Source organism: Ailuropoda melanoleuca, chromosome 6 (assembly GCF_002007445.2).
Source record: "Ailuropoda melanoleuca isolate Jingjing chromosome 6, ASM200744v2, whole genome shotgun sequence".
Lineage (NCBI taxonomy): Eukaryota > Metazoa > Chordata > Mammalia > Carnivora > Ursidae > Ailuropoda > Ailuropoda melanoleuca.
In genome coordinates, this window is record NC_048223.1 from 96541301 (window position 1) to 96554908 (window position 13608).

The following is a 13608-nucleotide window of genomic DNA, read 5'->3' on the forward strand; positions in this document are numbered from 1 at the left end:
CGGTTCTTAACCCAGTGCTTTCCCCACCCGGTCTGAGCCTCCTGGGCTAAACCAGGCCCTTTCCAGGGCCCTGAGAAACCAAAGTTGGCTGCCTCCTGCTGGCAGAGATCTCCCTCAGGCTTCTGGTCCTATGGCTAACCGCTAACGAAGGGAGTGTGAGAAATGAGGAGGGTGGATTATGCACGGAGGCAGTCTACACTCTCATTTCCTCCCTCGTCATGGAAGGAGGGGATGGCTTACACATGGGGAGGGGCACGGATTATGAAAGGCAATAATTCATAAGAGTTGATAAGTGTCAGAAAAGTATTTACTCACATTCATTCCCTGAAAGTCACATTCTCCATGTGTTCCTATTTGTCTTTCAACGATGGCATCAGTCAGGTGGATTCAGCAAGCAATACCAAGGTTTTAGCCAAATGCTGTGGAGGGAGAGAGTTTCATTTAACTTCATTTTTCCAGCCAGGGCTGGCTCCGAAGCGAGTTTTTCTTACCCAGTCGTTTGCTACATGCACAGCAAATTCCCAGAGGTTTCTGAGACAGCCGAGATCTGACACACGATGACTGCTTCCACCCACCCGCCCACCCACCCACTAATAAGACATAAAGCCGTCCTATTTTTGGTAACAATTAAAGGGCCTCCCGGTGCAAGCAGAACGCTGTTTATTTTCTGTTACATCACTTCACTTTGCCTTCGAAGGCTGGTCTGTGCTCAGTGTTCTCGTGGTGATGCAAGTCGGCTCTCTCCTCCAGCAGTTGGGTCCCTCCCATCGCACAGCACCTCACAGGTCTCTTCCCCGAGCAGTGCGTTGCTGGAGCGAAGAGCAGCTCACGAATCAGCTGCAGGTCCCCGTTTTGAAAAGCAGAGATACAGAGGCAGAGGAAAAGGGTGGACTCCTGTGTGACCTGGTCTCAGAGCAAGATAATCACCAGCTGAATTCCAGAAGCCCTGTTCATGTTTGGGGATATTTTTTCGACTGCATGGAATCAGAGAGAAGCCAAAGGATGGGAAATGCCTGCATCCCCCTGAAAAGAATTGCTTATTTCCTATGTCTCTTATCTGCGCTTTTGCTGACTGAGGGGAAGAAACCAGCGAAGCCAAAATGCCCTGCCGTGTGTACTTGTACCAAAGATAATGCTTTATGTGAGAATGCCAGATCCATTCCACGCACCGTTCCTCCTGATGTTATCTCATTGTAAGGCCCGTAAGCATTTTGATATCTAATTTACGGTTTAAAAATTCCAGCGGATGTATTTGGGGCTTTGTATGTATCGGTAGGAGGGCATGGAGAGAGAAATTCCTCTTGCGTGCTTGGCCATTTGACAGTGCTAACATTTTGCTGCATTTAGAAATTTTGATTTTGATTAAGCTGCTATGGAACATGCTTAGTTACCCCCCACCCCGACATTATTATGAGAAACCTGTAGCCGATTCATCTCTCCTACTCCATCTGGGAAGGAACAGTATGGTACTTCATAAAATAGTGTCAAAATAGCAACTGTTTTGCTAAACCGGATTAACATAAGGTTTGTTCTGTGTGTCTCTTTGTGTATGTCTGTTTGTTTGTTTTTTGTTTGTTTTCTTTCAGATCCTTTGTGAGATCTGGTTTTACTGAAATCTCAGAAGGGAGTTTTTTATTCACACCATCGCTGCAGCTCTTGTGAGAAATATTTATATCATGACTATTTTTAATATAGCATATATTTGGATAAGCCCTCTAGCAAAAAGATCTCAATATTAATTTTGTCAAATGTGATTGCATTTCTGGAAAGAAAAAGACTATCAGTAAAGTCAGAGGTAGCTGGGTTTGTTTGCGACTTGACACAGGCAGTGCAGGTTGATTCTTGCAATGGTAAATTTGCTAACCTGTGATGCTGTCTACTTTAATGGCTATTTATGAAGTTGTTAGAATGTTTGCAACAATGCTCCCAATTCCATGCCACTATTTTACTTTCATTTTTGACTTGGGAACTTTGCTTATTTTGCCCTGGAGTTTTTGAATTAGTCAATACAGAACCCTGCATAACATATGCTCTCAAGATGTTGCCCCCCCCCCCCCGGGGATCTGGGGCAGGCTGCTACTCTCTATGATTTACCATGTGGGGAAAAACAAATCCGGGTTCTTTCTAGGTAACTCCTTAATACATTAACTCTCGTGAGATTGTTTTCTAATCTCCCGTCATTTATAACTAGTCGCCTTACAAGGAGGGAAAGAAAATATTAATATAGGATGGTGCAAAGGATTAGTCTTTGCTGTGTGTTTTGAATGAGCCACGAGGGAACCACATATTCCGGCTGTGTCTCAAAATAGTCAAAAAACAATATTTGACTAAGAAATCAGATTTCTCCACAGGCAAAATATCACATGTATAATTTGTTCTGACGTGCAATGTTTGGCCATTGAAGTGCGAGTTCTTAGAGCCGGACCACGTGAGGGTCAAGAGGTCCCCCCAGATCCAGGTGTCAGGCAACAGACTGGAGTTGTAGTGACATGGTTCCAGGAGGAAACTAGCCAATTGTTGATCAACCGAGTTTTTGTTATCTGGACTGCATGATTCAGGACCCAAGTTTTTTGCTTGCTTGTTTTTTGGGTTTTGTGGGGGTTTTTGCCTTAATTGGCCATTTTGTCTGTTTGAGGTTATATATATATAAATAGCATGATCTGAAATTGGAGAGACCTGTGTAAATCTAACCCCACCACTCACTAGAAACTAGACATGGAATCTTGTGCAAATAACTAAATCTCTCTGAGCCTCAGTCTCCTCATCTGTAAAGTGGAGGTGATGATACACTGAAGGGTTGTTATCAGAGATAAATAGGATTTAAGTAGATAAAATGCTTGGCATCAGGTATGACAAATGGTTACATGTTTTGTGAAAGGTAGGGTTTTTAATTTTTACATAAAGCTAAAAAGCTAAAAAAAAAAAAGTCTATAAATTAAATCTGTTAGTCTGTTGTTTTATCTATATGATATTCCAAAACTGGTTTGACTATTTCATTGAATTCACAAACCTGATCAGGTGTTTGGACATTATGTAACAATGTTGGCTAATGTCTTTCTACTAGCTAATGTCTTGGAGTGATATGCAATTGAGTAGAGTATTCTTAAGGGATTTATCTGATTGATGGCTAGTGGTATGATCAGGGGAAGTGTTAGCACATCAAACAAATCCAAAAAAAGTCTTTAGCACATAGAGAGGCAAACTCTCCAATGCTGGGATCCTTCTGCAGCATAAGAATTGGTTGTTTCTGAAAAAGTGATAATTGTGCTTATATTGTCCACTTGTTAAATAAATAAATGGCTCATTTAAAAAGCATCCTTTTTAGGAGCTGAGGCACCTCTTTCCCCCCAGGATAGTTAAATAGATGAGTCCTTAAAATTCAAGGAGAAGCGTCAGTCAACACATACTAATATTCCAACACTAAATAGATGTTAGTTGTGACACAAGAAACCTGGATTGAGCAACCCAATCAGTTAGAACATGTCTACTTTGTTGTTTTTTTAACCGGTGGGCCAGCCTCATAAGCGCAGATGCTGGACAGTGGTATAGGAATAGTTACCGGCTGCTGCCGGGTAATGTGATTACACGTATTTAGAATCACAGAGGGAAGCCAAAGAACTGGTTTTTAAATAGCCCACACGGAGTGTGTGCCATGCCCCTGTGTCCCATGCTCTGAGTTCCTATGGAACATTCCAGCCCTTATTTCTAAAAGCAGTTCAGGTTTCAGAAATAACAAAAGGGCGAGTAATTCTTACCCTGTATGTCCTTACTTAACTCACATTGGCTAACCTCAACACGCAGATTTGTGCCCGAGCAGACCTTATGCAAAAGTGTCAGGTGTCAAAGTCTGTCGCTGATCTCAGCACCTCGTTTCCTAAAGATTTTGCTCCCCATTCTTCCTGCCCGATGTTCTTTGCTTCCTCCTTCTCCTCAGGAAAGGGTCTAATAAGTTCATTTTCACTGAGGAGGAAATAAATCATAAGGCTCCAAATAGGAATTGTGCCATAATCATAACATTGATGGGAATAGATGGTTCATGGATGAAAAGAGTTCTTCTGTAGGGCAGGGCCATCCAGTGCCCTGAAAACCCCACATGGGCTGCCAGTACCCCTGGAACATGAAGACGAAGGGCCCTGATTTGCCTTTGCATGACTTTGGCCATCAGATGAGGCCTGGATCACACCAGCCATGGCTCATGCTTTGCAATGAATTCTAACAGCATTTGTGACCATGGATTACCAAACTGACCTATCATATCCTGTAACGAGATAAAGTTCAGACTCGATTTCGCTTGATTGATGTGCAAAGGCAGTTGGTTTCTTGCTCTGTTGTTGAAAAGGGAGAAAGAAATGACCCATTCCCATGATCCATGCTAACAATCTGATAATTTTGTTATGGCCCCAAATGCTTTTTCAGACCTTCTACAGAAGCATAATGAGAAGTACTTTTTGAAATGCCAGCCTGGGGTACTGAGGAAAACAGATGCAGTGCCCTCCTTAAGTTACATACAGTGTTTGGGGGAAAAGATCCTGCTGGGGGTAGCTGACAACGTATGCTGGAGGGCAAGAACAACAAAAGCCCATACTCTGTAGAGAGGAGAGGAAGAATAGAATTATCTAATAAAAGTTCATCAAAAACGTTGTATAAAACATTTTTTAAAATATCTCATTTCTGGTTTTAAGCAGCCACAATAACAAAACTTTGCCCAAGCAAATGCAATTTCATTCATGTTTTCCATAGAGCCAGTTGTGAAACATAACCAATGAGAATGATTATTCATTTGGGTTTGCTTTTAGTGGTGGGCAATAGTGCTTGTAGCAAATGCAATTTACAGAAATGTGTTTTCACACATTAAAGCCCTGTTCTTCTCAACTGCAGACTAAAATCCCCAATGACAAAGGCTCATTGCAGAAGTAAAATTCTAACTAAAGAGTATAAAATGTGGCCACATTGCGATTTGTTTATAAAATTTTTAATAAGCTAAATCCCTCCAACTCTTGTGAGAGTTCTATTTGCAGGGAGCAAATTACAGGGTTGATTTTAGTATCATGCTCAAAAAAAAGAAAAAATCCATGTATATAAGAATTCAGTGTGGTCGGGAAAAAAATTCTAATTATTTCAGTGATCCGTCTGGGGGAAAAATACCACTATTTCTTTTATTAATCCACACTCAGCACGCAAGTACGTAGCCCATACGTAGTAAAAAATTAAAAAAGAAAAAAGCAAATACCATGAACAAGATAAATAATATGTCCATCCTTAATAAGGTTTTATCATTTAGTCATTCAAAATACTATTTGTCCAGGAAAAAATACCCATGGCCTATCTCACCTTTGCTGTGATCGGTCCCTTTTTCTATTCCTCCTTATATTACTAGCATAAGAAAAATGTAGCACTCTTCAATGACTACCCAAGCCAGACCTAAAAGCTAAGGGGGTTTCTCGAGGAATTATTAGCTGGTTTGGTTTGTGGCCAGCTGATGCCCCCCACAATAGGCCAAGAAGTAAAAATCTTAGTCACAGCTAGGTTGTTTTGTCTACAATTTGCCTCATGACCCATAGCTCTGATTTTTAACTTTTTAATTACTTAATTGTTGTGACTGCAAAGTAAACTTGTACAACCAAAGTTTTCTCTGAAAGTGCATTTCATCCTCTCAATTATTCAAGCAAGAAACTTAGGCATTACCGGCCCCTTCTCCTTCACTGTCCACTTCCAACCAGACAAGTCCTCCCTCAAACAGGATGAGAACCTGCCGCCTCCTCTTCCCCCCAAGGCCATGGCCCTAACTGAAGCTGCCATAGGGGTTCATGGGCTGCTGCGGGAGTTTCTGCATTGGGTGCCCCTGCTACCCACCTCCATTAGTGTTACCTTCTAGAAACACAGATCTCATCATGTCACCCTTGTGTTTGGACATTTTAATGGTTCCCTGGAAAGAGAGACAGTCTGAACATCCAAGTTGGTATTAATAGAATGTGGCTATTTGTCCAGGGTCATCTTTCATAATATTGACACCACACATGCATGCACACGCACACACGTACACACAAACACTCCCCAAGCTTTGTCCATAACAGACTGAAGTAACTTATTCCCTGACCTCTGTTCTCTCAAACTCTATAGATTTTTTGGATACCTCTAGTTCTTCCTGTCATTTACTAGAGCTATCTGTGCTTCTATCTGCCCCATGTCTCTGGACATCGTGGAGGGTTATCAATAGCCAATGTCCTAGAAAAGAGCCTGGATGTTGCAAGCCGAGGCTAGCATATATTTGTTGAATTCAATCCATATTTTCAAAGATTTTATACCAAAGAGTCTTGCTATCCTATCAGGAGATAGTCACATTCTTTTTTATGTTTGGTGTACGCTATCAGATTTCACGTGAACTAATTTCATGGAGGTCTAGAAAGTGAACTGAACCAAAGCAATGTGAAGAGATTCTGTTCAACCTCAGACTAAAGGTGGTGTTCACTGACTCAGTTACCTCCCACATGCTGGCATTTTATATTAGGAATAGATTTCCTTCCCTAGGAACCAAGGACTATCCCTACAAAGAGAGTAATGGTTGGGTGATACTCCCTCAAGCCAAAGAGAAGCTCCCCCAATCTGTCCTAGGGACCCAGGTAACCTAGAAAGTGTGAGACAGGACTTCTACCCTCCCTTCTGAAGGCCTGAATACAGACTAAACTTGAATGGGTCAGGCAGAGTCTGGTTAGGAAACTACCTTGCCTTTGGGACCAGAACAAAATAGTGGAGGGCAGTCTGGGAGGCATGGGCACATCCTTCCCCCCTAGAGAGGCCAGGGAGAGTGGTAGTTTGCATGGTGAACACCTCCTTCCTCTTCACTGCCTCTTCACTTTCTTGCTGCCTTTTCCCCAGTCTCTTCACACCCTTTCCTGGGGCTGTACCAGTCCCTTCTTCTGTATCATGTGTATTGGTTGTACATATAAATTATATTTTCAAAAAAAAAGGAAAAAAACATAACATTATGATGATAAACTTCTTCAACAGAGATTTCTAGGGTACCAGAATTTAAAAGGCAAAGCATCCAAAGCATTTCTTAGACCCACTGCCTGAGTTTCTTCTGTCTCACTTGGACTTCCTCTAGGCCTTTGACATGTAAAAAATCATATCTTCCTCCCCGGTTCTCTACTGACTCTGAAGGTTAACTAGTATCAAGTGTGTGAAGGGTAAAATTCCCTCTTTATCCATTCTGACAAGGCATCCAAAGGGAAATGTTGGTTAAGCAGTATTAAGATGAAAAAAAAATCACTAACAGAAAGGTAATTTCCTTTTTGACTTATTTATATTTGCTTAGCTAAAAGTATGTATTCCTTGTAGTGTTGCAAGCAGCAACAAAATGAAAGCAAAAGCCTCCCATTTCAGTAAACACGCTGTGGGATTCTTCTGTGCAACAGGCACAGCATTGGGCTTGGTGAGGGACGCGAAGATGAGTGTCATCTCTCCCTCCCTCTCTGCTGACATGGCAGCTCCAAGTTGGTAGTGATCCCTCAAAAGGTAAATGATAATTGACTGTGTTTGAATGCATCATAAGGTAGTCTCTTTTTAAATTTTTTTATCATAAAGTAGTCTTGATAGGCTTTCTCATTTTGTTCAAAATGATATTCAGTTGATTGGTGACGATAGTGACTTTTGCCAACTGTTGAGATATAGGCTACAAAACGATTACAGGGGCTTTATGGTGAGAGCTGTGATATCAAAATGGCTAACCCTGGAGAGCTGACAATGTGTCAAGTAGCAAAGAATGCAGGTTTTGTGGTCAAATAAACATGGGTCAATCCCCACTCTGGTGCTTAGTAGTTCTATAATTTGGGGCAAATTTAATCAAGCCTCGTGATCTGCATCTGCAAAATGGGGAATAACCATCGTACCTACTGCACAGGATTATAGTAAGGATTAAATGAAGCAATAAATGTAAAGTGCTTGGCACAGTTCCTGTAACTCAATAATAAATGTTAGTTTTTATTATGGTTTTTGAAAATCACTTTAATTTGACCAACCACAATATCGAATTAGTATCTGATTGTATGGGCTGGGCTTGCTTATGATCCTGGATTCAAAATGTTGTTCTACCCATAGGTGTCCATCAGAACCTGCTAAGAAATCTTGCCTTCAAATACTTCTCACAGAAAATATGAACTATTTACCTTTCTGGGTGTAGAGGACTGAGAGGAAGCAGAATCCTCTCACTTCTTCCTCATGAAAAAAACAACTGGCACCACATTTTGTAAAACATGATTTTGTTCAAAATAATTAACACTGACCAGTCTTCAGATGAGTGGTTCTGTGGTAGGATGGGAAGAGGTCTGAACTAGAAGACTTGAGTTTCAAATCCAGTTCAGCCGCTAATGGGCTTTCTGAATTTGGGTTGGTCACAAAATATCCCTGGGCCTCAGATTTTATATGTATAAAATACTAGAGATAGATAATATTATGGCTCTTTAAACTCAAATGCCAATGGGGTTGGGTGATAGGATAAATAAAGGAAGCAGTTGAGTAGAAGACAATAGGGAGTGGTAATAACTGGGGTAAACCAGAGAAGACATGCTCTGCCTAAAAAAGACATCCTCAGCTCCAGCTGATCATTGCTGATGAGAATATGGTACATGAGCATGGAGCCATATTTTCCTAATTTTCAAGGGAAGGCAAAAATCTGGAAGCAGATTTTTTAAAAGGATAAAAACCAAACAAAACATAAGTTGAGATTTTAAGACCTATATATTCGATTAACTAAGGTGTCTTCCTGGCTTAAAAAAATTCTATTGTATTTCATTCTACAAATAGAATTACTTTAAATTAATATAATAGAGAAGGTGATCTTGTTAAAGAAATGGACAAAATTTATTGGATCAATTCTAACAAACCAGTAAATTAGATTATCAAATGAAAGAGTCTCATAATATGGAATTGACTATTATAAAGTCATTATTAAAATAATAATGTGGTTCTCAATTTTCTAAGTAGATCCCTTGGGATTTTACCAAGACCTTTCAATGGTGGCTGATGATAAAACGATATTTCATTATCCCTTCCATGGGCAGGGACTAGAGAAAAATTGTTGTGCCCATTTACATGGCAAGATGGCAGGTGTTTGCCTATCTAAAATGTGATTTAGAAAGCAAAGAGCCTTAAAAAAAATAAACAGACTAGAATTTATATGTACAAATAACTCTGGAGTCATTAGAGAATTCCTGTGGGAGGTCATAGATTCCTCCCAACTATGCTTCCTTGGCTAAACATTTGTAGATCCTTCTTTGAGAACTGTCTTCATTGCTAGTTTACAAGCCATGCAATAAAACCAGGCAAAGTTTTTTTAGGGGGAGTTTGTCATTTTTGTATTGCCTGATGTTAAGCACTTTATCGATCTCATTTTTTACTTCATCATCACAATAACCCTATGAGGGGATATGATTACCTCCATTCCACAGATGAAGCACTGAGTCATAGAAGGGTTTTAGGTAACCTCCTCAATGTCGCACCCCTCCTAAGTGGCACATCTGGGGCTTAACCCCACATCCTCACTTTTAACTACTTGCATCTACTTCCTCTTGAACATGAATCACTGAGCTTGACTTTGCATAGTTCTGTTCCCAAAATCCAACCCCCTCTTAAAGGGTCAACCTTTGCCATTAACAAGGGTATTCAGGGCACTGTGTCCTGATTCCTAAGGACAATTAGTGAGAAGGAGTTTCAAAAGCCCTTTGAAAGAGTGGCAGCATTACTGGCAAGAGCCACTCGTTTCCCTAGGACTTAATTCTCATTTGTATGTGTAAGCCCTGATCTCCTTGCTTAGAAAAAAAGAGAGAGAGAAGAAAATAGCAAACGAATCAGGACCTATATACTTCAGTGTTATGCCTTAGACCAACGTTTTCTAAACTTGTGTCCTGTGAAACCATTGTCCTGCAAGAAACGGCTCTGTGCTCAAATAAATTTGGGAAACTGTACATTTTATCGCCCTCCCTTGGCTACTCACAATGCACTTTTCCCTTAGAAAAGCCTCTGGGATTATTTTATGTCATTTCCCTTTTCTTCACATCTCATAGGATATTACAAATCTATGCCTTTGTTATTCATATTATTTATTAGCTTCATTATTTATATCTCACCTTGTTCTAGAAAGGCTTGCTACAAGTGCTTAGGCAGGTACAAAGAATTCCACCTTAAAGGATACACTAAACCATCTATCTCCATATAAGGAGTTAGTTAACTCAGACAATTTTGTTAGTGTAGATTCATTGAGTGTGATATCTGGGAGCATGCCTCCCTCCCACAATGTCCACCTGGTCAAGCAGCTTGGCACACGCAGCTGCTTTGGGGACCTCCCAGTGGATGCTCCATCTTTCTGAGGAAGTAGATTACCACTTGCAGCTTATTCAACAAGAAAAATGGCCCTGAGCTTACAGTTACACTCTCGCTATTTTTGTTTGGAGCAGGTTCCCTCACAGCCATTTCCCAAATGGCTAATCCAGCATTTCCCTGGGTACGTTTCATGGAATATTCATTTTACATAAAGCTCAATGATAAAAGGGTCCCATGATCAATAAAATTGGGAAACTGCATATTTCATTCCTTTTTGAAGAGTCTCAATTTAAGGATAGAAAGAGTATTATAATTAAGAACCCTAATGATCTTTACTTACCCACTTTCCCCATACTTATCTGTTTTTCTGTTCATGTAAAATCTCTCAACCCTATGAAGGCCTTGTATTCCAGGAAATAGTCTCTGGAACTACCGGGCAAGGCTGTTCTAGATTTGTAGCAGACACTGGGCAGATCTGATGGGACTAAAAAGAGGAAGCATGGCCTCACCTATGACAGTCACCAGTCTGAGCACAGAATCCCAGCTTTGCCAGTTACAAGCTTCAGATTACTTTGCCTCTCTCACCTTGGTTTCCTTTGTATTTTACGAGAAGAATATAAAACCTAAATTACAGTGTTCATTTTAAGATTAAAATGAGTTCATAGATGGCAAGCTGCTGAAGATGAGGCTTGGCACAGAATGGGCTTTCCATAAGATGTAAGTCCCTTCTCCTTGGTGCTTCAGGACCAGGGCAACACAGGCTGAATTTATAAACAACATTGGGAGGGTGGGCTGTTGACTAGTTATGCCAATTCCTAGACTAGTTATGCCAACTCCTGGAAAGGAAAAGTTTGGATGTCCTGGGATAAGAGGTAATAGACTATAAAAGCAAAGAGGTAGATCCATGCTCTAATCTTTGCTAGTAGGCATGCCAAGAATATTCCCAAGGGGAACCCTGCAAATCTAAAACCTACATTCTAATCCTGGCCCTGCTGCTGATAAAAGATGTATATAACCTTGGGTAAATCTCTTAACTTCAGCAGACCTCAGTTTCCTCACCTGTAAAAAGAGGAATTGAATTACATTTCTCTCTGGAGTGCCCCTCACCCTCCACCAGATGTATGTGAAGGTAAAGTAGGGTTATTTCCCATCAACCCTGATGAAGAGGTGGTGGTCTACTTAAGGATCAGCTGAATTTCATTGAAAATGTTTTTCAAGGATAAAAGACCCAAAAAAACCACAAAAAACAAAATACTGTAACATAAGGTGATCATGTGTGATGCTTCCCATTTTAATGCTTTCCTGTCTTAAAAGCATATTTTTAAATATTCAAATGTAAATTATTCACATGGCACATGCCCTTAGAATGTGAGCATTTAACTACAGTGAATCATCAGCCTATTATTAATTACCATTCAACCAGCCCTATTCTTTTAGATAAAGGAGAATATTAGTATCTCAAGGGGCTGAATCATTTCAGCACAGCAAGCTCTAAACAAGTTGTCAAGCCCCTCCAGCTATGCCTGTAACTCTTCCAGCAGCTTGTGGCCTGTGTGGCTTCAGCGTTCATTTACCTATATATGCGTATATACATCACAGATGTGCCCGGATTTGTGCATTTTTGTGTTTGCACACATTACCCATGGTTGCCTCATTCCCTTGGACAATGCCCATAACAGTTGTCCGGGACAGGTGACAATCTCACTAGCTCTCAGTTTCCCTAGCAGTAAAATTAAGGTTCTTCACTGTATCTAAAGGCTCTTCCAGTTCTAATGTTTTATGTCTATGCTTTTTGCTCAGATATTCTTTGGCAGAAGCATTGGAGACATGCGCACATGCGTTATCTCATGTAATTCTTAGAATCTTCCAGGAAGTCTTTTGTTATTATAATTTCTATCTTGACAGATGATGAAACAGATTCACCTACTTTATGTATCATGTACAGAATAAGTGGCAGTTACAAACTTAGAAACCAGATTCTCCATTCTATATCTGATCAATGCCATCTCCAAGCGACAACCAAGTGCTGGCTGCTCGCTCTTCTCTTCTTCATCCGGGGTAGTCCTCACTGAGGGGAGATTATATGGGAGACCCCCTCTCCCCCCAGATCATCTCCCCTCCATAGCCAGGAGAATCTGCTCTGAGCTAGAAGACACCATGCAGGTCACTCATGGGTCAATGACAATTCTGATGATAATGGAGATGTCTCAAGTGCCTAGAGGGTGGTTGAAGGAGTATAGGTAGAGCCAGGGGGTCCTGGCACATGACCAGATGAGGAGTCCAGATTGAGACAAGGGGAAGTTTTCTCAGCAGGGTTACAGCTGCCACTCAGCTATCTGCAGACCTGCCTCCACACCACTCCCTGCTCCCTGTGCAGAGCCCATGCCTACTCTTCCATGAATGAAGCCCACCATGCTGCAAGCATAGACTCCTATGTATTTCAAGCTAGAAACAACCTAGCCCCCTCATTTAACAACATAGAGAGAAGTCTTAAGGCCATACAGGGGACTTAGGACCAATTCACAGGAATTAAGACCCACACTTCCTGATTTCCTCTTCACTGTGCTCTTTCCCTGGAACCTGGAAAAGTGAGGAACCAGGGCAGGAAACCACTTCGTCAGCCCATCAGCCTTGGCATTGACACCTGTGCCTGCCCAGTCCTTTTGCTCTTCTGGACCCCCATCTGCGGCTTCTTGGCTGGACATTGGGCAGCCTGAAACTTGACCTTCTTCCCCTGTAGCTAGATCTGCATTCTCTGATCTGCTCATTTCTTTACTTCTCTGTTGCCACCTCAGTTTCCCTCAGGACTCCAAGCTCCACACTAAACTTGTTGCCCACTTTTTGCTCCTTTTGAATTAAATGCTCTAGTTCTAGCTTTTCAGTTCAACCAGGAACACCCTAACGACTTAACGTCTTGGTGTTAATTTACTGCTTGTGAAGAGATGTGACCCACCCATCTAGGTAGTTGGATGTAGGCACCAGAAGGAGGAACTAGAGCTCGAGGTGAGCAGATATTTTTCAGAGATATCATCCTCTGTTTCCAGTGTGATATTAACAATAAAATCATGAAGCCTTTTTAAAAAAATCCTATCATTGATGGGGAATTTTAAGAATATTATTCTAACTACTTGTGGAAATAAGATATGTAATTTTAAAAGATTATTACCTTTCAAGATTTGCTGGATGCCTTACTCAAAAGTAAAGTCATATTTCTAAATACTTTCCTTTTAAATTGGAAAGAATAAAAATATATGAATTGAGCACTAAGCTCAATATCTTAAGGAAATCAAG

At 40.9% G+C, this 13608-nt stretch overlaps 1 protein-coding gene across 3 annotated transcripts in view; it reads left to right on the forward strand.

Moving 5' to 3' along the window:
• Nucleotides 1-695: 695 nt before the first annotated feature.
• LGI1 (leucine rich glioma inactivated 1) overlaps nt 696-13608 on the forward strand; it is a 39543-nt gene continuing 26630 nt past the window's right edge. For all 3 annotated transcript variants that reach the window (XM_002916095.4, XM_019796272.2, XM_011220839.3), the window contains exons 1-2: nt 696-1193; nt 1587-1658. In XM_002916095.4, the coding sequence (XP_002916141.1) occupies nt 727-1193; nt 1587-1658 (539 nt within the window). In that variant the 5' untranslated portion in view covers nt 696-726. The remainder of the gene's footprint in view (nt 1194-1586; nt 1659-13608) is intronic.